General features: G+C 45.9%; 1 protein-coding gene across 1 annotated transcript in view; it reads right to left on the reverse strand.

Moving 5' to 3' along the window:
* Nucleotides 1–211: 211 nt before the first annotated feature.
* The window catches only part of LOC102448833 (ovostatin-like), a 71,749-nt gene continuing 48,189 nt past the window's right edge, over nt 212–23,771 (reverse strand). The window contains exons 19-36 of the mRNA XM_075902489.2: nt 22,509–22,737; nt 21,643–21,769; nt 19,718–19,821; nt 18,138–18,189; nt 17,138–17,221; nt 15,862–16,038; nt 15,446–15,527; nt 14,385–14,541; nt 13,846–13,920; nt 10,944–11,109; nt 10,226–10,446; nt 8,335–8,550; nt 8,072–8,196; nt 7,703–7,793; nt 4,623–4,691; nt 3,929–4,031; nt 760–835; nt 212–308 (exon numbers count right to left, since the gene is read on the reverse strand). Of these exons, the coding sequence (XP_075758604.2) occupies nt 257–308; nt 760–835; nt 3,929–4,031; nt 4,623–4,691; nt 7,703–7,793; nt 8,072–8,196; nt 8,335–8,550; nt 10,226–10,446; nt 10,944–11,109; nt 13,846–13,920; nt 14,385–14,541; nt 15,446–15,527; nt 15,862–16,038; nt 17,138–17,221; nt 18,138–18,189; nt 19,718–19,821; nt 21,643–21,769; nt 22,509–22,737 (2,206 nt within the window). The 3' untranslated portion in view covers nt 212–256. The remainder of the gene's footprint in view (nt 309–759; nt 836–3,928; nt 4,032–4,622; nt 4,692–7,702; nt 7,794–8,071; nt 8,197–8,334; nt 8,551–10,225; nt 10,447–10,943; nt 11,110–13,845; nt 13,921–14,384; nt 14,542–15,445; nt 15,528–15,861; nt 16,039–17,137; nt 17,222–18,137; nt 18,190–19,717; nt 19,822–21,642; nt 21,770–22,508; nt 22,738–23,771) is intronic.

Below are 23,771 nucleotides of genomic sequence, written 5' to 3' on the forward strand. Positions count from 1 at the left end.
CACAGGTGCTATGAGTGCGACTCTCCTGAGCACCTAACAAACTGACACCCTGAGCTGAAGGGAAACCAGCAGAGAAGCAGCTGCCAGCCCGTGGGCTGTGGTGACTGTGGGAGGACGATTTTCTGTGTGACCAGAACTCTCCCTCAGCCAGGAACACTGGAGAAAAGGCGTCGGCTTCACTTCATTGCAATTAACCAGCCCACACACCCTGTGATTGTAAGTGTGGCATTTATTAAATGGCCCTCGCCCAGCTAAGTCACTGAGAGCAGGAGGAATCCATCATCACGCTTTCACAGCTGTCACTTCTCCTAGTGACACAGGGAAGGGAAAAGAGACTGATTAAAATCTATAGACTTTTTCATGCAGAAATCATTTTTCACCCTACAAAGTATTATTTTGGAGGAATCTTCTGCCAGAAATGTGATTTCCCAGAATCTAGTCTTCTACAGGTAACACCCGTGTACAGTGTGGACCTGCCCCCCTGGGTGGAGTAGGGTCTCTGGGACAAATCACACATGTACCAGTTTTGTTAGGCTTTATCAGCAACTTCTGGTAATGATCTTCAGGACATGCAGGTAAAATCCCCAGGTGGATCCTTGCAAAGGTTGGCAGAGATCACCCTTTCCTGATCCCCAATAATGTGTGTGGATTTATAGCACCGCTAGCTCTATTTTTCCTTTTCCTCCCCCTGGGCAACCAGCTCTCTGATACTCTCCTTTCCCCATTCACACCCCTCAGGCATGTCTTACTCTCAGTTACCTTCTCCTGACTCCTAGCAAGTTGTCACCAGCAGCCTGGGCACAGGGTGTGTTGTACTCAGCAAGAGCGTACTCATCTGGGAAAGCAAAGGAGGAAAACGTTCTATTCCAGTGACAATTTGCCCCATCTGCAGCACAGGCACCTCTATCCTCAATACGTATTCCAGGCCCACCAGCATCTAATGGATCTTCTTGTGGCCTCCCCAGCTGTCTAGGGCCTTGTTTCCATGGGGGATGTGGAACACATGGTCAGCACCGGCTGCATTCTACTGAGCCCACTGACAATGTGCCAAAGGGAGAAGTGTCAGTGAGCACAGAAGCCATTTCTGAGGCTGGTTATGTCGGTGAGATGGCAGAGTGCTCGGTTACAGGGAGCAGAATCTTCCCTCCCCTCCTCTGGACATCTCTCCTGCTCTGGGCAGAGGTGGTTCCCAGTGGTTATCCCAACCCTGGGCAACCAACATGGGACTTCAATGTGTAATAGTAACTCTGTAGCCCTTGGCACTGCATGATGACTGAGACCACAGAAGCTGGTTGAATAACAGCTATTGCCTCCCCCACTTTGTCTTTCTGTCACAGCCATGAGTACTCAGCTGGTGGCTACTCGGGCCTTGATACTGTGGGTGGGTCCAGGCCAGACCAGATGAGACAGAAATGCTGATTTATTTTTACCATCCCGTCAAATCTCTGTTGTGATGGAAAAGTCACACACTGAATGAGATCAAGGGCAAACATCCCTCTAGTGCATGGGTTCCCAAACTGGGGGGCATGCCCCCGGGGGTATGTGAAGAAATTCCACAGGAGGGCATGAGGCAACCCAGCCCCCCGTCCCCAATCAAGTTTTGCTGCTATTTTTTGAGGAGGGGGCAATGAGGGTTTTTCAAAAATCAAAAAGGGGGCATGATGCCAAAAAGTTTGGGAGCCGCTTCTCTAGTGACTGTAACAATAGTCCTGGGGGTGCCGTTGTTCTTCCTTTCTTGTGTTCAAATGAAACAAGAAGCAGGGGGAGAGAGAACACCCAGTGTCCCCTCCTGGGCCCAGCATGCTGTCTAATAACCCCTAAGAATTGGAGGAGCCAGGGAATGCTGGGAAAACCAGTAAAAATTGAAGCTTCACTGTGACCCCTGGCCAGAAATTGTTAATCATTCTGCAGGGTAAATCAGCCAAATTCAACCCCTATGGACATACTAGCAGATAATGGTTGTGTTTTTGTGTGTTTACATGTATACCATTAGAGGTTAACAATGGGACCAAACGGTTCCTGTCTAAACCATATTCATCTCTCTTCGAAGCCGTAGCCAATCACGTGGAAAGGATGAAACACGGGCAGTTGTTTTATGTTAATCTGTGTAGTTAATTACCAGTGATGCCTAAGAAATAAGACTCCAAGATTGCCTACTGGTCACCTAAGGCAGGGGTGGGCAATAATTTTTGGCGGGGCACCACTCCAAGATTTTGGAAAGTGGCCAAGGGCTGCACTTTTCTGTGAAGGAGGTGCAGGATCTAGGGTGGAGGTTACGTGCAGAAAGGCACACAGGGTAAGGGCCTGGGGTGAGATAGTGTGAGGCCTGAGAGGGAGTTTGGTTGAAGGAGGGGGTTATGATCTGGGCAGGGGATTCGGGTGCAGGAGGGAGAACAGGGTCTGGGAGTGAGTTGTGACCTGGGGGAGAGGGTTTGGATGGTGACCTGGGGGAGGGAATTGGGATATGGGAGGGGCTGTGATGCCAGAGGCAGGCTGTGGCTGGGAGGCGCTCATCTAAATGTCTTCCAGCCAGCAGCCCTGCAGCACCCCTAAGGCAGGGTGGACTCCCTGCCTCCCGCAGCCCCAGACAGCTTAAAACTGCAGGCTCCTCTCTCCATGTGGCTCTCAGCTTGGGGAGCAGGGAGAGGCTTGCACTGCCCCCACCCCACAGGCCAATCTCTCAGCTCCTATTGGCCGGTTGTTTCTGATCAATAGGAGCTGAGGACTGGGCTTGGGATGGGGAGATCACACGAAGCTTCCTCCCCCCTTCAGAGCACCACATGGAGCAGCCACTGCTTAACACAGTGGCAGCTGCACGCCTGAGGGTCCTGCCAGGGTGTCCCCGGGCCAGATCCAGAGGCTTGATGGGCCAGATCCAGCCCATGAAACGTATCTTGCCCACCCCAGACCTAAGGACTCTTTTTATCTCAGATCTGCTTGATGCTTTATCAGGGGAAGCTTTAAGCCATCAGACAGATCTCCAGTCTCATCTGGCTCAGCCTGAACATGGACATTGGACTGTGACCAATGGACTAATTCTGTAAGAAATCTGCATCCACAAGGCTCATCGTTTCTACAATGAATCTGATCTCAGAACGGTCCTGACGTCTGCCTGCATACTGGTCTCTCTTAACCAATGTTTTTTTTTTCATAAAAAGTACTTTAGTTAATAGGAATTGGCTGTTAGTTTGGACTTGGGGTAAGCTCTGAAATATTTGTCAACCTGGGAGTCAATGGGTCTGATCCTTTGGGTTAGAGAGAACTTTTTTATGGGATGAATAAGATTTTCAGTAATCTGCATCATATTTGACTTGTGAGTCTGGTTGGAGGCTTTAAGAGAACTGTCTTGTTGGTGTCTGGTAACCGATGAGGCATTATAGCAGCTGGCTTGGTACATCTAAGTATTGGAACAGCCACCAGCTTTGGGGAGTGGCTGCCCCATTCTTTGCAGTTTGGTTCTAATTGAGTAACCTCAGCTTCCTTTTGCTGAGGGTGGGTGGGTGTCACACTGGTGCTGAAAATGGGAAGGGGGCAAATGCTGAAAAGGAGAGAAGGCTGCATCTGAGCACTTGAGGAGATGGGTCAGATTTTGCAGTTAATCAGCGGCTTGCGTTGTGCTAAATCTTAGTTCTTGAGGGACACATCTTGCTGTGGGTGGTTGATCTTTCAGTGTTTGATTTAGTAGGTCTAGTAAAGACCCACCAAACCGAATGCTGAGGACACCCATTTGAACACTGCTACTCCTCACAAGGAGTACAAGAAGTCAGTGGGAGTTTTTTCTCCCATCAACCTCCCACTGTGAGGACAGTGCTGAAACTCATTGTAACATACTTTTCTTTCATACCCAGAATTGTGACTTTTAAGGCGACCTTCCCCCATAGTATGGACTTGGCCTAGGTCTCTTCTTAGGCTCAGGCAGGCCTCCTACCTGTTTCGTAGTAGTCATAGATGTGCACTGAAGCAGGTTTGATATCAGAAACAGGAAAGCTTTGCTCAACTGAGAAAGAGAAACGGATCTCTTTCTGAGTCACCTGGAAATAGGATGGAAACAGGCATCAGACTTGGGTTCATTTAATATCCACTTTATCTCATCATTCCGAGCAGAGATTTCTAAGTCCCTTTGTCTCTTCTCTCCACCATAAACAGCTTTTAGTTTCTGTCAAATGTTCCCTTTCTTATTTTTCAAATCCCTGTGTAAAGTGCTGTGTTTTAAACCGTCTGCTTTTGGGGGCAGGGACAGAGGCTTATCTCTGTGGAAAATGCTGTGAAAATGAGCAGCTCTTCCATAAAGGTTAGTGATAAATCCAGAGCTCCCTTTTCATGGCACAATATTGCTGTTGTGTTCCTGCACTGCACTGTACTCATTTGTAGGTCTCAGAGCAAAAAATATGCAACGTAACTGCCATTATTCTAACTGGATTTATGTAGAGTGGCTAGGTAATTTGAATAGCCCACCCTACTGGTTATATGCAATGGTAACAAACACGTGAAATATCCACGTAGGAAACAATAAACAGGCTTGCTGATAATGTGTGGCTTTATTTCTGTAGGAATGTAGTATAAGATTTTACATAAACTATAAAGAAAAAAAAGAAAAAAGCCACATTCTTCCCCAGACTTACGTTCCGTAAGTAGAAGAAGACATGGTTGTTCTTGGTGTCCACCTGCATTACTGTGCGAGTCTTCTGATGCTTTAAACAAGGCAAATAATATCAACTTTCAACACAAGAGACATCTCCAAACCTATAATAATTTGTAGCTAAGGACCTGCACGAATCCCAGCGTGTCTGTAGTGCCACAATGACATCTAGTGGGCAAAATTGGTAATTAAAAAATGATATGTATTGCAGGCGTCCTAAGGGTATGAAAAAATCACCATAATGAAACACAGAACTTTTCAAACTTCAACCTTTTTTGCATTTTATTATGTACTCAGAATTAGACCCATATTAATCTAAAATTTTCCATGTTCCCATTTTTAATGAAAAGTGCAATGTCTCTAACACTAGGTACTTGTTTAAGCAAAATGAATAGACAAATATGTTTTCAGAGCTAAAAAAATAAGAACTTTCTTTCAACTAAGCTCAGGTAAAAAGTGTGAAGGATATACAAATTCCACACAATATTGCCAAAAATCAAGTTCTGGGTTTCATACAGCTCCAGACCCAAAGGATAAACCCAACCCCAGTATAATAAATGTGATCTGAATGCCCACTCATGCCCAGAGAAAAGCAGACCAGGATTGAACAGGCTCTGAAAAGAACTGCTTTTCACCACATCCCACCCTCTCCTTTCACTTCTCTGGAAGTTAAGTTGCATGGTTTGATGTTCACAAATATTTCTGTGGTATACGCCAATCATAGCTGCTGTTGAAAGGCATTCGGGGTAGACAGGCCTGAGGTTGAAAACCCACTGCCAGCTCAGATTTGAGTGTTTGATCTCAGGATCTGAGCCCATCACTCAGTCTCTGTATGGAGAGGGGGATAGCTCAGTGGTTTGAGCATTAGCTTGCTAAACCCAGGGTTGTGAGCCCAATCTCTGAGGGGGCAATTTAGGGATTTGAGGCAAATTTGTCAGGTATGGTACTTAATCCTGCCATGAGGGCAAGGGACTGGATGCAATGACCTTTTAAGGTCCCTTCCAGCTCTATGAGGCAGGTATATCTCCATAGATTAGCCAGGCTAATGCAAGCAACAGACTGGTAACCATACCATCACTGGCAGGGGTGTGTGTGCCTGTCTATCTAAGCATAGGCTAACTGCTTTCCCATTGTATTCTCAATAAACACAGCGCATTACCTTTTCCGCATATAAAGATCCTGTGTGGTTCTTAGGGTATGTCATGATCATAAGAGATGGCCAGCAGCCTGGGGACTAAGGGATTAATTACACCTAAGGCAGGTAGAGTGGTCAATTGGAATGTAGGTAGGAATTTCAAACTGGGACAAAGGAATTTTTGGTTTTTCCCTCCTTTGTCTCTGGGCGGTGCCTCTCCAGCTACTGAGGGAGACAGACATGTCTCTCTCTCCAAGAAACAAGTCTACACTTTCTGTAAGTCAGGTAAAGTTTAGATAAATCCGTCAGGTTTCATTGTTTTATGGTTTGGGAAATGGGATCTGATGTCTGTGCACTTTTAAAAAATGTTTTGGCTTCCCTTTGTAACTAAGTTCTAGGCCCATGGTGGAGTTTCTTCATGAGTATATTATTTTGTTACTTTTCCATCTAGTCATTATGCTTGCAACAGGAATACTGTGGTGATAATAAAAGTTCTTTCTCTTTTCTTTTTATTAACCTGGTATTGGTTAATGGTTTGTGTCCTGGTTTGTACTTTAGGGGTGAGATTTCCCAAGTGATTTTCATATCAATACGTGGGTGGTGGCAACGGAGATTTTATTCCCAAAATCTAGATTTTGGGGGGAAGTTTTATACCAAAGCCTGGTAGATAAGGTTTTGGGGTATTTTTGCTGGCCTCCACTTCTGCATTTATCGTGCCAGAGTGGGGAAGGAGCCATGATATGGCATGTCTACACTACAAAGTTTTTATATGCACACTGCAATCACATCCTTTCGAAAGAACAGAGGGGTTTTTTTCTGACACTGGTAAACATCTTTCTATAAGGAAGAAGCCTTTTTCCAAAAGAGCTCTTTTGGAAAAAGGCAGGTATGAATGGGGAAGAGGGAATTCTTTCAGAAGAAGAGGAAAGAGAAAAAAGCACAGGTGCTCTGGTGGCCATTCCATCCATAGCAATCACAGCTTACATGGGAGGTAGCCTCCATCCAGTGCGGACACTATCTTTCGAAAAAGCAGATGGCTGTTTCAATGCGCTTTCGCGGGGTGGACGCTCTCTTTTGGAAGTTTTTTCAGAAGATCTCTTCTGGAAAAGCTTCTTCTAAAAGAAGCCTGCAGTCTAGATGTAGCCTTATAAGCATAAAACAGTTTTCTCCAAGACCACGGTAAGTAATATCCCTGAGCTCTCCCTCACACAGTTTAGAAAGGCACCAAGCCACTCCCTGGTATCAAAACGGTTGAGAAACATTTCCACAGTGTGCGTGGCTGGGAGTTGAAACTAATTAAATCCAGGCTACCAACAGGGTGCACATTTTGAACAGCAAGGGATATGAACCATTGAACCCCTTTCCCAAGACATGTACTGCATCCTCCATCATGTGGAGGCTTTAACTTGAGATTTAGTGATTTTCTAAGACATGGGCTTTAGCTCAACTGCAAGTTATGGCTTTGCTACAGGACTGCCAGGTGACGTTCTCTGGCCTGTGTTATGCAGATGGTCAGACTGGATCATCTCAGTGGTCCCTTATCCTGTGATCTCTGAATTATAACCTGGGGGGTGAGTCTATATACAACAGAGGTGGGTAGGGAGATATAGGTTCTTCCAGGCTTGCTAAACTGCACTGCGTACATTGGCATCATCCCATGGCAAGGCCTGGGGACCACATACCCCATGTGGATGAGGAGGCACAGTGCCCAAGGCCAAGCACACTTACCCTCTCCAGGGGTAACTACCCTACTTGAGCACAGGGCGTCAGTGGCTAGACCCTGGGCACAAATAGTTTAGCAGAATTCTCCACGTGGCTTAGGACACCAGTTCGCTACTCAGCCCCTCTCCTTTTCCAGCCCCTGGCGTAATGGCCTCTGACCCTGGCTGCCCTTTGGGCGGATTACTGACAGCACCCTATTCCCGTACCTCCTGCAAGGACGACCTGACAGGGACGAAGCCCGAGAGCATCTTGACGTCGATCAGGGCCATGTTGGAGGCAGTGCGCTTCCCGGCATAACTGAAACAGGAGAGACTGGGTCAGTCTGGATCGTGACTGGGGAGGAAATACAATGACACGTGCAGAAATCTCACTGCGCTGTGGGGCCCTTCCTGCCCCTGCAGTTCCACCAGCGGGTGGAGCAGTTAGCGGTAGGAGTCAGTGTCATTCCGCAGAAGGCCCTGCATGCCTTCCTGCAGCCACGCCATGGGCTGTTAACTGGTCTCCTCTTCCAGTCCCTCCCCTGAGACTTTGCCCTTTGTGGGCTCCAGAGAGCCAGGGCGGTGGCATGAGCTTACCTGGCGGAGACGACAAGGTCAAACTTGGGCAGGAAGCTGCCTGCACAGGAACCATTCACTGTCTGCACGGAGAGAGAGAACCCAGAGGCCTTTTGGGGAAGGTGGATGTTGTACCTCAGGGTTGTCTAGAGGAGAAAGAAACTGTCATGTAGCAAAGTAGCCTGGGCAGCCCCTGCTGTGATGCTGCAGCACTGCTGAAAGGAAGCAAGGGGAGAGTTAAGAACTGAAAGGGCTAGAAGCCTGGGGGTGGGAGTCTTGTTTACCTGCAGAAAGACACAGCCACTGCCCTTCACTTCCACGCTGTATGTGCCAGGGAGGCTGGGCAGGGACACCTGCTGCAGCAGGAAGCGGTTCTTGTTGTCCACCTGGAAAACCTTCTTCGGAAGTTCCGGGGAGCTGATCGTGACCGTGTTCCGACCGTCTTTTGAGAAAGTGAGATACGCGTAGCGGGCCAGAGCTTGCAGAGCAACAACAGTGTCCTGAAAAATACCAGGCCCCTCATTAGAGAGCTACTCTGCTGAGATACAGTGTTTGAGATGGGAACCGCTCCTATACTGCAGAGAGCCCAGCACCTCCCGTTCTGAGAGGGGGAGCGAAGGCGAGTCTGTGGCTTGAACTGAATTAGGACACCTGCACCCTGCTGCTGATTGCCACTGACTTGCTGTGAGAACTCAGGCAAATCACCACCTCCTTCCATGTGAATAGGTTACCAGGACGCCTGTAGCAGAACTCGCCGTGCCCTGGCAAGTAGTTACAGCAGCACAAGCCACCCAGCAGCATGAACAACAAAGGAACATGAATTTAGGCAGCTGGTGAATCAGCTCCTAGAAAGGAGGCTCCTTCCCCACTCTGGCACAATAAATGCAGAGGTGGAGGCAGCAAAAGTACCGCAAACCTTATCTGCCAGGCTTTGGTATAAAACTTCCCCCAAAATATTAACAATCTAGATTTTGGGAATAAAAAACTCCGCTGCCACCACCCGACTAATGATAAGAAAGTCAGGGCAGAGATCACTTGGGAAAGCTCATCTCTAAAATACAAACCAGGACACAACCATTAGCCAATACCAGGTTAATAAAAAGAAAAGAGAAAGAACTTTTATTATCACCACAGTATTCCTGTTGCAAGCATAATGACTAGATGGAAAAGTAACAAAATAATATACTCATGGAGAAACTCCACCACAGACCTAGAACTTAGTGGCAAAGGGAAGCCAAAATATTTTTTAAAAGTGCACAGACATCAGATCCCATTTCCCAAACCATAAAACAATGAAACCTGATGGATTTATCTAAACTTCACCCTATTTACAGAAGAGTGAAGAATAGTTTCTTGGAGAGAGAGACATGTCTGTCACCTTCAGTTGCTGGAGAGGAACTGCCCAAGGAAAATGGAGAGGGAAAAACCAAAAATTCCTTTGTCCCAGTTTGAAATTCCTACCTACATTCCTATTGGCCAACTCTACCTGAGTTAGGTGTAGTCAGGGCCGGCCCGAGGTATTCTGGCACCACAGGCATGGGCGCGCGGTGCCACCCCCAGGCACACGGCACATGCGTGGGCCCACCCATTGGGAGCGGGCCCACGCCCGGGGCACAAGGTGCATGCGTGGCCCGGCTACAGCTGCTGGTGCGCAGCGCAGGGCCCACCCCTAGGGCGCATGGCGCAAGCAGAGCCCAGTCCGGCCCAGCTGTCGCTGTTGGCTTGTGTGCCGGACTGGCCAATGCCACGGGGATGCGGGCAGGCCGGCGCTGTGGGAGCCAGGCACATGGTGCCTGATGGCAGCTGTAAGGGACGCTGCGTACCCCTTACAGCTGTCATCAGGCGCCCCTCATTGGTTGGCGCCCTGGGCAGCTGCCCGGCTCGCCCATGCCTCCGTCTGGCCCTGGGTGTAGTTAACCCCTTAGTCCCCAGGCTGCATGATAGCATCCCACTCCCTCACTTCCTGGACCCTGCCCTACACCTGCTCCAAACCTCCTGTCAGATACATGGCTTTGGCGCCTGATTTGGGCTATTTTGCACCTAAAGGAGAAGGAAGCTTCAGAATCTCAGAGTCCTCTCTGGAAGCTCCCTCCCAGCAGTAGAGGGGCAGGGGACTCAGCTTGAGGGTTTTGACTGGTTTCAGGGTCTATTCCTTTGAACAGAAGCAATGGTCACCTGTGTGGAGGAGAAGCCTCCGTATGGATTCTGCTGCTTAGCAACCCACTGCACGATCTGAGCTGCATACGATAGATTCTTCTGTGTCAGGGTGGGTCCCTGGAGCAGCGCCAGCAGCACATAGCAGGTCATCTCAATCTCAGCAGAGGCAGCGCGGGAGTTGAAGGAGGGGGATATTTCTGCCAGAGGCTTGTCTTTCCGCTCCCAGTATATGGAGCCACCTGAGAGGAGAAAGGATATTGTGAGAAGCCCGATCAAGAACCTATTGGTTTTTGTGCAATGCTGCCCTGTGGGAACTCAATGCTGGTACCTTGCTCCCATCCCTCTTTCACACAGGGCTAGGAGGTCTGGGAAGTTGTGGAGGGCAACTTCATTTCCCAGTAGCTACATTTTTGTGCTGCAAGAGACTCAAGATGCGTTTCCAGAGAAATGGAGTGGAAAGGAAAGGAAAGGAAAGGAAAGGAAAGGAAAGGAAAGGAAAGGAAAGGAAAGGAAAGGAAAGGAAAGCTGCAAGAACATCCCACCTTAATTTCCCCTTCTGCATAGGCCACAAGGTAAAGAGATATTCACAGAATTCACATTCTACTTTGAAGAGAAGCCCAATCAAGGCTGCAGCGGAATAAGAAATAACAGAGGCCAGACATTAAAGGCTGATGTTTTTCATACTACAGACTATTTGCCCAAACCACTCTTAATGGGAAACTCAAATGACACTCACCAACTTTTTTAGCTGATTTGTCCAGCTTATCTAGAAAGAATCTCCATTTCTCCTTGTTACCCGCTAAGCCATACGTATAAGCCAGGAGCGCTTGGTCATAAGTGTTATCCACATTCTTGACAGATGCAGCATCCAAGCAGGACAGGCCTTTGTGGACCACTGGGTGCTATCAATACAGATGTGTGTGAGAGTTGTTTGGAATACAGTTTAGTGCAACAACTTCTTAAAGATGTCAACCTCTCGTTAGTCATTCATCACTAGACACTCATGCTGTGCGTGGCATGGTCCCTCTCACAGGTAGCAGTGTGCAGGAAGATCTCTTTAAGAGGAGGTCTTTTCTGAAAAGTGACCATGAGGAAATGGCACCTTCTTACTCAACATATCTGCTGGACTAGACCTGTGTGGACCAGAGTTTCATTCCTAGCTCTGCTTCTTGCCAGCTTGGTGATTTAGTCACTTTGCTTTTCTGGGCCTCCACTTCTACATCTGCACAAAGATAATGATACTGCCCTCCTTTGTCAAATGGTTGGGGATCAACTGATGGAAGGTGCTAGATGTGAGCTAGATATTATTTATTATTATTACTGTTATTTACTTGATGACTTTAATGACAAATAATTTTTCACTTCTGTCAGATATGTGGAATTATTCCAACTCTGGGAGAATGAGCTGGACTCGGTTTTGGCTCATACAACAACAAGGACTTGTTAACTATCCTCCAACTGCACAATCACAGATACATCAAATGAATATTAAGAAGGTGATAATGGGATTGCACAGGTGTAACTAAAGACACAGCTCAATCCTGGAGAATGTTTTATTGCTGTCTATCTTGGACTCTGATCTTGTCTCCACCATACTATCTGGGTGCCTCTCAATCTTTAAGGTATTTAGTCTTACAACTCTTCAAAGAGCAATAGGAAGCTCCATTCATGGATCAATGACTGGTTAAAAGTCAGGTGAATGCATCATTTTCAGAATGCAGAGAACTAAATAGCAGTGTCCCCCAGGGATCTTGTACTGGGACCAGTGCTATTCAACATATCCATCCATTATATGGAAAGGGGGATAAAAGTGAGGAGCAAAATTTGCAGAGAGAATCCTCGAACACTAGAACTGGAAGGGACCTTGAGATATCAAGTCCAGTCCCTGCCCTCATGGCAGGACCAAGCACTGTCTGGATCATCCCTGACAGGTGTCTGCTGACCAGCTCTTAAATATCTCCAGTGATGGAGATTCCACAACCCTCCCCACCCCCAGCAATTTATTCCAGTGTTTAACCACCCTGACAGGCAGGAAGTTTTTCCTGATGTGCATCCTAAATCTCCCTTACTACAATTTAAGCCCATTGCTTCTTTTCCTATCTTCAGAACCCAAGGAGAACAATTTTTCTCCCTCCTCCTTATAACGCCCTTTTAGATACTTGAAAACCACTATCATGTCCCCTCTCAGTCTTCTCTTTTCTAAACTAAACAAACCCAGTTTCTTTCGGTCTTCCCTCATAGGTCATGTTTTCTAGACCTTTAATCATGATATAGAATTACTGAGGATAGTTAAATCCAGAACAGATAGTGAAAAACAACAAAGTGGTCTTCCAAAACTGGATGTGTGAGCAACAAAATGGCAGAGGAAATTCAGGGTTTATAAATGCAAAATGATGCATATTGGAAAATACGATCTCAACAATACATATAAAATGATTGGGCCTAAAATAGCTGTTATCACTCAAGAAAAATCCTGGAGTCATTATGGGGAATTCTCTTAAAACTTCTACTCAATGTGCAGCGACAGTTGAAAAAACTGAGAGAATGTTAGCATCCATTAGGAAAGAGTCGATGAGATCAAAATATCATAATGTCACTATATAAAGTCATGGTATGTCCACATCTCACATACTATGTGCTGTTTTGGGTGCCCCCTCTCAAAATATATATTTCAGAAATGGAAAAAATACAGAGAAGAGCAACAAAAATGATTAGAGGTATCGAACTGCTTCCATATGAGGAAACATTGAAAAGACTGTTCAGCTTGGAAAAGGGACAGCTAAGGGGGCCTATGATAGTTGTCCATAAAATCATCAATGGTGTAAAGAAAGTGAATAGGAAAGTGTTATTTACCCTGTCACATAACACAAGAATGAGGGATCACAAAAGGAAATTAATAGGCATCAGGTTTCAAACAAACAAAAGGAAGTATGTCTTCACACAACACACAATCAACCTATGGAACTCCTTGCTAGGGGATGTTGTGAAAGTCAAAAGCATATCTATGTCCAACAAAGAATTACATAAGTTCATGGAGAATAGGTCCATATGTGAGTATTAGTCAAGATGGTTAGGAATCAAACTTTGTGCTCCAAGTGTCCCGAAACCCCTGACTGCCAGAAGCAGTAACTGGATGACAGGGGAAGAACTGCTTGAAAGTTGCCCTGTTCTGTTCATTCCCTCTGTAGCATCTGGCACTGGACATTGTTAGAGGGCAGGATACTGACCATTAATTGGACCCAGTATTGCCATTCTTCTGTTCACTGACCAAATCTGAGCTGGAGTCTGCCTTTAAGGAACTCTGCTTTCTAGCACAACTGGGATATTGTTGACAGCTAAGACTGGCTAATGATAAGTGGATCCCTAACCGCCGTTAGACTGGGGATGCAAGACATGACTAGCTGATATAGTGCATGAAGTGCCCAGTGCATTTGCAAAGCCATTGACACATAATCATTCCGATACATCATTGGATACAATATAGACCCCTTGATACAGCCAGATACAAGCTTAGTGTGCAAAAGCAAGTGTTTAAGGCATCAGTGAAGAGTAGAAAGGAGGCACAGATTTGCACTTCCATGCTCTTTGTGACGTATGCCTGGCCAGTCTAATAATGCAAGTTAGCACTTTATTCTTACTGAGCTGAGGTGTCCGGCCTTGAGCAATGCTGCAGTAACATAGGCTGTGAGTGAAAGTCCATCTTCTGTTTCACCCTGAGCAGAATACAAAGAGATCATTATAAAGCAAAATGTAGACAAGTGAAATACTCAGCTACCAGCAAGATTAGGACAAGCATTGAATGTTCATACAAAGACATAGGGTCAAATTCTCCCTTCAGGTGCCCCAATATAAAGGGAGAAGCATTTTAGTAAGTTTACTCACAGCTTACACTTGGATAATAAAGCAGAAGGTGTCCCCATACGCCTTAGTTATAAATGCATGTATGCAGCATAGAGGACTAAAACTAAGACTCTGTGGCTCATGAACCCATCCATTTCTATTGCATCATCTGTCAGTACTAGTAGGATTTATAGTCTGTCCGGGGAATGGTGCTGGAGGTAACTTATCCCAATGACATGTCTGAACATTTGGGGATTAGAATGCCATGGGGCAGTGGTTGGACAGTTATAGCCCAGTGGTAGGACTGGAAGCTTGGAAGAAAGCTGAGATCACTCACATGCAAGGCATTATTGAAATGCTTCCCTGCATTTAGGAAGCAGCCATCTGCATTCTGCTTACTCGCCAGCCAGTTCAGGGCTTGAGATAAGACATTATCATCAATATAGATGTAGCGTTTGGCTTCTTCAAAAGACTTGTATACGAAAGCAGTGAGCCTGCAAGGGAAGCAGACAGCAGGAGTGAGGAGCAGGAGACAGAGAATCTCTCTTTTCTGCTGCCACTTTCCATATGGGGGATGCTGGAGGAGAATCCAGAGCCCAATCTGGTCTCATTTAAACCTCCGCTCCATGGTTTTCCCCATAACCATCCTCTGGTGAGCAATGCTACATGGAGAAATCTGTACAAAGGACAATCACCTGGGACTGAGGGAACATTGAACAGAGGGCCCATGTTTCAAGGCCCATTTTCCACCACCCCCAGAACTCTCCCTTAACAAAGCCATTCCTAGAACAAGGACAGGAACACTGGTATGTTCCCTGCTGGGCAGTCAGAGGCTAATATAGCCCCACATATAGAAAGGCAGGAGGTCCCCAGTCACTCAGCTGCAAAAGGTGCAGGATTGACAGGCAGCCATGCAGACGGGATTGACAAACCCTACCCTACCGAGTGATGTTCTCTGTTCATGCCCAGAAGAGGTACGCTTCACACTGAAATGGTGTACTGAGCTAGCCATTCCCCTCACCTGCACACCCCACCCGGACTGCACCGAAATCTGGAGGTGAAAAGCAACATTTGCCATTGCCCAATTCCCTCAAGCAACACAGCCCCCCTGAACTGGGGGGAGAGGGTGGGAGTGGAACGATGCTGTAGAGGTGAAAGGCTCTATCGCCCATTCCCTAGTCCCAGGCCATCTGTTTCTCCCCAGCCTCAGGAGACTGTAAGCAGTGCCATACAGGTGAAAGGCTCCATACAGCCCTGAGCCAGTCAGTCTTCCTGCTGGCACTTCCCTCCCTGACCACAGTATCCGGCTGTAAAAGTATTCCTGTTCCAGCCCACAAACAGCTTCTTTCCCTATCCTGGGACCCTGCACAGCTTCCTGTGCTTCCCTGCACAGCTTACCAGATGCTTCCTTCCTCATCACTGTTCCCAAAGGAACTGAAGGACCCATCCCAGCGTTTGTAGACCAGCTGCCTCTGGTACCCTGGAGCCAAAACACAAAGGACATACGCTCAGTGGACCTTTTATTGCTTTGATACATTGAAGCTGAAGAGTTTTGGATTGAATAATGAAGGCAGTTTGGGTGACTGATCTCACTGGCTAATTGTTTGTGCCCTGCAATGTACCATCACACACATCTCTGAGGCTCTCTGAATCTATTGTTTTAGTTGGGGTTGGTCCAGCTTTGGGCAGGGGGCTGAACTTGATGACTCCAGAGATCTCTTCCAGCTCTAGTAACTATTGCATGTACACTGGGACTAGAATGACATTTTAGCAAACTCAGCTACAGGATTAGAAGGAATCTTAGTATTTCTCACCGCTGACTAAGTAGCCAATGCCTTTGAGTTTGGTCTCTTCTCTCAGCTGTCCCGTCTTATTCAGATAGTCCAGGATGTAGATGTTGGGGGCAAACAGGGCCATGTTCTGCTCCCCGCAGCCATAGGGCATCCGGAGGAGATTCTCCAGGTTCCTCATGGCCATGCCCAGGAGATCCCCTGAGCAACAGAAGACAGAGGGAGTGAGTGGAACTCTTAGCTAGTATTTAACACGTTACATGATACAGTTTTATTCCCCCAAATTATGCATTTGCAGAGGAAAACAGAGAAGTTTCAGTGAAGACCAGAAAGGTTGGGTGAAAAAGGAGAAATCCCCACATCTCTCCACATGGGTAGCTTCTTCGGCCATTTATTTTTACAATACAGAGCTGCAGACAAATGAGATAAATAAGAAAGATCTAAGGAAATGGAAATCAATAGTAAAGAATGTCTGAGCATCGGTACTACGTTACGTGCTCAGAAATAGCTGTTATCCTTTAACAAACAGGTTCCATTCTAGGATCCACATTCTGTCTATGCTGCAATTTTAAAGTGATTGACTTCCAGTGAGTTGCATGGGCACATCTGAGTGCAGCAATTGGCCTAGGAATATGTCACGGCTAGGAGTATGTCACTGCTTCAGTTTGGTCACTGGGACCAGCCATACTACAACTCACATTGAGCCGGAAAAAGACTGAGCCCCAGTTCAAAATTATGCTAATTCATTCCAGATCAACAGTTCTCATGGGTCAGTATTTCCACTGCCTTGTACCTTGTATTGTTGTGAGAGTTCCTCAGATCCTAGATATCCTTTTCAATGGGAAATTCTGAATTACCAATTTTCTTTTCATTCCAAATGGGAATGAAAAAATATTAAAATTTCAACATTTCCCACAACTCTCAAGTTTTGTTTCAGAAAAATAAAATGACATTTTTTCAAACTCATCAAAGCATTGTTCTCATTTTAACAAGACTGATTTTTGCTGAACTGACATTTTTTTGAATTTTTTTCAGCAAAAATCTGATACATCCCAACAGAATGGTTTGGTGTTGTTGAATCAGAGCCTTCCAACAGAAAAACCATTTTATTGGAAAAATTTGGACAAGTTCTTAGTTATTTATAGCTGTGCAAAATGGGTGTGAAACACTAACAGCTCCGAGTGACAGGATTGTACAATCACTCTACACTCCCATAGCACTGGAATCAGTGAGTGACAAGGTAAGATTGAAGCCAGGGGAATATCAAGCCCTTTATTGTTAGTATGAACATTAAACCTACCAAGGACAGAAAAAAAGGCTCTGGCAGATCCCTGCACCAGGTTTTCTGGGAGCTTTGGAGAGATGCTTTCAGAAACAGCGCTGTCTGTTGATAAAATATAACAACAATAAATCATTTTAGTTGGTTTCTTCCCTAGCTACTAACTATCCCTTTTATAGTACCTATTTTCCAACAATTATCACACAATTTAAGCATCACATCATCCAAGCATTATTATTCTCAATCCAGATGGGGGAAGCATGAGAAAGTGAGGTAATACATTTTATATGGTGACTTAGCGGCAAAGCGGAGAATCCGGACTGCCAGTCCAGTGCCACAGCCACATGACTGTGGCTTCTCTCAATATAACAAACAGGGTGTCTAGGTAGGTCTGCGCTGCGTCGAGAGATGTGACTGCCACAGACATCCCAAAGTAGCTTTGTTCCAGTTAACTAGAGTAACAATAGTAGCAAAGTGGCAGCAGCGCAGGCTGTAAAAGACCCTGCATAGGTACTTGAGTGGCCAGCCAAGGCTGTCAGGGCTCCAGTACTATTGCTATTTAATGTAGTGAAACTAAACTAGCTAGTCAGTCTCCAGATGCTACAGACGCCCTCCTCATTTCCACGCAGATACATTCTATGGCATGCAGTTGGGTGGTGTTAATATAATCATGAGGGGGTGGCTCTGCACCATCCCACTAGCCATTACCTGGCAAGGGCTGTGCTACTGCTTGGGGGCCTGAATGTGAAACCCACCACACTGGTTCAATGATCCAACAGGACTGATATGTGGAAAGCAACAACCAACCACAAGTGAAAAACATTGCTTCAGCTCCCTCAGTTTCAAAGAACCAAGGATTATTCATAGGATCATAGGACTGGAAGGAACCTTGAGAGGTGTTCAAGTCCAGTCCCTTGAAGGGCAGAGAAGGGCCTTGGTTAAAACAGTCTTCATCTGGACGTCTCTCATACAGTGATCACTTGCTGAATTTAACAAGAGGAAATTGGAGGGATGCTCTTACTTTTGGTACAAATGAGGGAGCTCTGGGTCTCTTCCTTTCTGATACCTTCAGGCTGACCACAGCAGGGAAGTGCAGAGGGAGGAAGAGAAGAGGAACAGACAACAATGAACAAAATAATTCTGGACAGCACATCTTTGTAGCAACCAGTATTGCCCAGGGACATCCAAGGGAAGGTGACTGCCCTTTCAATCCGGGGCGGTGGGGAATCACTCCTTCTTTCTCTTGGTAGCCAACAGCGTTGGCCCTTTGTATGCTATTCCCCTCCTCCAGGAAAGCAGCGGGGAAGTGGGCAGGAGAAATTCACAGCTGAGGAGGAGAGCTAGGCACAGTTCCAGCTTTCTCTGATACGGCGGCTGCCAGACACTTCACATGACAAGTTCTGCCCCTTTCTCTTCCCCCCTGCAGCATTCTTACAGAAATGGGCCAAAGGCATCAAATGTATAGAAAAGAATTTCCTCAAAGTCTGAGATCATCTCTTCCCCACAGACTTCCCTAGGCTTCCACAGGTGTTAAGAAAAGGCAAATTGGCCCCATGAGTGTCTGGTTCCAGACAAGTCTGCAATAATATGCCGGATGCCATCTAATAATGCAAATTCTATTCTCAGTTCTAGCTGGACTGATGGCCACTCTGCACCACACTGGCTATGTGCCTGCAACCATATCTCATCACCCTCTGTTGAGAGACAGGGGACAGCCAAAGAAGATACTCAGGTAGAAAAGCTTGTGGTTTTAGTGATGAAGATGCCTGGCTCTGGCTCTGGCTCTGGTGACTATAGAAGGTGGTTTCTTTAGACGTGCATGGATGTACGGCTTGAACGACAGCCAAATCCAAGCAAGTGAAGCCTGTCACAAAATATGTGGGACAGTGAAATTCCATCAGAGGCCATTTTGGTGCAGTGTTTGGCAACTAGTTTGGAGAGAGTAGGTTGAACTTTGATGCCATAACTCCTGTGTGGATTGCAGCCTGGCCCACTACGTCCTCTGACAAGTATCAGAGGGGAAGCCATGTTAGTCTGAATCTGCATAAACAATGAGAAGTCCTACGGCAAAGACCCACTTCGTCAGATGCCACAGGATTGTTACTTCCTCTGAGTATCACATGTATTCCATGGGCTTCCCAGGACAGCATTTGTGTCAGTCTCAGGGACTCTCTTAAACTGCCTTTACGTGTAGCTTAGCACTAGACAGGTGAGAAAAATAGAGCTTGTGTTAGACCCAGAGTTGATGCTTTCACTAGATGCTTTGGGAGGGAGAGCTTCATTAAGCACAGACACTGTAACTGACTGTTCTTTTCCCATTTTTTCTCCTCTCCTTTCCCTCCATGTCCCTTCTCTTTCTCTGCTATTTATTTGGAACCTGAACCCCCTTAACTCCATTCATCTAAAGAAGTGGGTTGTGCTCACGAAAGCTCATGATCCAGATACATGTTTTTTTGTTCTCTAAGGTGCTGCACGATTCTTCACTGTTTTTTAAGTTTTTTCAGTTACAGATTAACACGGCTCCCCCTCTGAGATTAGTGAGAAAGAGTCAAATAGAATTTAAAGAGACGCATACCCCAGAGACACCATTTTTTATTATACCTCAACTAACAACAGGTTGATGACTGTGTCCACGCGTTCCAGTCTTTGCTCCTGAGATGCATCGATCGACCTTGCTTCAGCAGTAACGGTAAAGCTCACATTGCCTGAAAGAAACCCCCGATTCCAAGAAAGAAAATTAATTTAATGCCAATGTAATCCTAGGCTTTTATATTCACTCCTCCTTGGCTGGCCTGAAGGAATTCTGGGAAATTCCCTCCCTTCCAAAGCAGCCAATAGTGTTTATGAATTCTGGTCATTGATTTTACTGTTGCAGTTCATCACAGATAGAATAAACTACTATTGGTGAATCTTGTCTCTGACACTTACAGGGCAGCTTGGCAGAACTTCACCGAGCCCCTTGCAAGTACCAGCAATGTGGAAATTGGAAGATGATGCCAAAAGCTTTGTAATCAGTATAAAATGTAACTTAACAAAAATCCTATTACTCTGGAGACACAGAAGCTTTTCTATTGTTACCTTTGCAGCTAGTAATCTATTACAAGCCTGCACTTTACCATGCTGTAATTTTGGATAGAAAAATTATTTTGGCTTTAGAGAGTTCACAATTACACTATAGAGTCGATAAAATTCTTTACGCACCAGGCTTTTTGAATGCAAGTTTGAAGTAAAATGATCTCTTGTTTATATTTTTTTGGATATTACAAAAGATCCTTGTATAAAATTTGGACCACAATGATGATCCCTTTGGGGAAGTCTTTGTAAGTTAAAAAATCATGTTACACTTCCAACATTCTACACATAACAAAACTCTAAGCCATTTAACGTAAAGGCTACTTTTGGAAAGAAAATATTGAAAACTTAGAGGCAGATTCTTAGCTTGGACTTTACTGTAGCTAATGGAGCCAATTTATATCAGGATCTAGTTCAATATTTCTGTCACACTTTGTTGTTATTGAAAGATTTCTGAATTTGGGTGCTTTCATGTAAATTTTCTATTTCTGCTGTGGGTTTCAGTGAGCTAAGAGTGTTTAAAGAGCATGTAAAATTCTTTGTTAACAAGGAGCAAGTTCCCAGGATTGGGCAGAGGTGGGGTTATGTACAGAAATCCAGGACAAGTAGGCTGTCCTGACAAAATCATCTGATTTTGCGGAAAAACTTGCCAGCTGTCTACACTGGCCGCTTGACTTTCCGCAAGAACACTGACGATCTTACATGAGATTGTCGATGTTCTTGAGGAAATACTATGCTGCTCCCGTTCGGGCAAAAGTTTTTTTCTGAAAGCACAGTACTGTTTTCCGCAAAAAAGCCCCGATCACGAAAATGGCGATTGGGGCTTTTTTGCGGAAAACCGCATCTAGATTGGCCACAGACGCTTTTCCGCAAAAAGAGTTTTTGTGGAAAAGCATCCTGCCAATCTAGATGTGCTTTTCCAAAAATGCTTTTAACGGAAAACTTTTCCATTAAAAGCATTTCCGGAAAATCATGCCAGTGTAGATATAGCCGTAGAATCCTGAAGATGTGTCACATAAAATCAGATGAGCTCAATGGTCTTTCCTGGAGCATAGGAGGACTGAAATGTTGGGAACAAAAAGCGGTAGAACACAGGGGCTTACTTCACTGTCACGTGCCTGCAAATACTGAGGCAGGGGAGATCAGCAGAGCTGCTTCAGTGAAGTCTTGTATGGCTAGCAGAACTTCCCAGAAGTTCCTGTCCATAGGTCAGCGGGTGGGTGATTGCAGGGCCAGATTAAGACCTTTAGAGGCCCTAAGCACTGAAAAGTTTATGGTGCCCCCCATATGTAATTCAAAATAAAAACAATACTATACCATAAAATATCTTTTTTTATGCCCCTGGTTTGCTTGTGCCCTAAGCACATGCTTAGTCTGCCTATTGGGTAATCCAGACCTGGGTGATTGGATAAACCAGCAGTGGCCTTGAGAATGACAAAGGCAAAGAAACTTACCCAGTTTTTGGGGGATAATAGTCCAGGACGAGGTTTTCCTCTCGTTGGCACACACCCTTGCAGTGTTGCCTCCTGGGGAAACAGGCTCTATCTTGTAATCCTTGGACTCTTTCAGGATGGTAGTGACCTGAGAGAGGGAGACAAAATAATATTTCACTGGCTGTTCTGAGTGCCAGCATGAGGCATAAGAAGAGGTTGGTTTCCTCCAGAGACTGTTTCTGCCCTGTACCCACTGAGCCATCCTGGGGCAGAGAGGTACAGCACATGTAGGAGGGATGGGGCATTCTTCAGAGGTGATAATAAACCCTGTCTTCAGCCCTTAGGCACGTCTGCAGACACCATTCAAGTAGAAAGTGAACTGTACTTTTCAGAATGACTTATTCCAATACCCTGGCCAATGTCCTCTGATGGTTGTCTACATGGTGAGGCAGTACCTGGCAAGCCATGGTATGAATCTACAGCACACTAGCATGCTGTGCACTAACTGGCTGCATGGGCCATGCTGCCATGAAAATTCTGTCTTGTGCTTTGAGAACACCAAATGCCAAAGGACAGACCCCTGCAAGGAGGACAGTAGCAGGATGTAGATACCTCTCAGAATGAGTTCTCATTTATGATATGGTCTGTCTGCACTGAAGGATAGAGCATCAGTCAATAGACAGAGCCAGCATAGCGCCCCTCCCCCCCCCCCCACACACACCCCATCACCGTGTGAGAAGCCAGTGCAAAGAAGGCTGAGCGGTTGGAATGAGACTGGGAATGCTTCGCTCTGCACTGCTGCTTTCTGCTCTAGCTGCAAGAGGTAACACCTGCTGGAAACACGACTGAGAGCGGCTCAGGAAGGACAGGGTAAGGCCATACTGTACCTCGATGCATTTGTCCAAATAGTTGAAGGCATTGGCTATTAAATTAAACGTTTCCCCTCGGACAATGGAGTAGGGCATGGTCAGATCGACAAAGAAGGGCTGGAAGGCTGTGAGGGAGGTAGAGGGGGCTATGCCAAACCCAGCCTCCTTCTCCAGGCAGAAGGCGCTGACTTTCCATTCTGTGATGGTGTCAGGGATGGTGAATGAGACACTGGCCTTTCCATTGGAACTAAAAGTGCAAGAGACAAAGCGAGAAGAGAATTGGATCATTCACCGGGTATTTTACAGCGAATCAATAGGAGAGACTCTGAAACCATGTTCTCCTTTCCCACTTCACAGGATACCCCACTCCCTACTCAGAAAATGTGGTTAGCTTGGAGGTAGAGCTGAAATTCATAATTGTGACCACAATGTTAGAGCCCTTGTAAGGATGTTGAAGTTGCTCTTTTTTAAAAAAAATTAGAGAAGTAGGGGATTGGTTTTAAAAAAAAAGAAACACAAAAGAATGCTGTAGTTTTGCAACCCCAAATATCCATACCCACAAATCAGACATGGCACTGGATGGGTGACATTAAACCACAGAAATATACACACTCAAGATCAATAGTTTTTAGGCCCTTTTCCTTGCTTTTTTGTTGCAGATTCTATTGGCAACCATGGGAGAACGCTGAAAGCAACCCACAGTTTTTCTTGATGCTGAAAATAAAAAAAAGTATTTCCTGACCCTTTTTGCCCTTTAAACAAACAGCCTTTGATGCCATAAAGTTCCAGCAGCGAACTATCAGATTCCAGAGACTTGGAGCTGGGTAATATATGAGGGTACGTCTATACTACAACGTTAATTCGAACTAACTTAGTTCGAATTAGTTAATTAGAACTAAACTAATTCGAACTAACGCGTCTAGAACTAAAAACTAGTTCGAATTAGCGTTTTGCTAATTCGAACTAGCAAGTCCACATTGAGTGGACCCTGAACAGGGCTTAAGGATGGCCGGAAGCAGTGCCGGCAGGGCATCAGAGGAGGACTTAGAGCGTGGAGATGCTGTGTCAGGCTAGCCGAGGGCTGTGCTTAAAGGGTCCCGACCCCCACCCCGGACAGACAGTTCTAAGGGGTGCCCCGCTTGCAAAGCAGTCCTGGCTTGAATTGCCCGGAGTACCCACACTGGGCACATCACACCACTCGGCCATTAGCCCGGCTGCACTTGCCGCAGGCTGCCATCTGGGCAGAGGGAGTAATCGGGGGGCTGCAGGAGAGCTTCCACC

This window comes from Pelodiscus sinensis, chromosome 1 (genome assembly GCF_052426305.1).
Source record: "Pelodiscus sinensis isolate ZL-2025 chromosome 1, ASM5242630v1, whole genome shotgun sequence".
In the NCBI taxonomy this organism is placed as follows: domain Eukaryota; kingdom Metazoa; phylum Chordata; order Testudines; family Trionychidae; genus Pelodiscus; species Pelodiscus sinensis.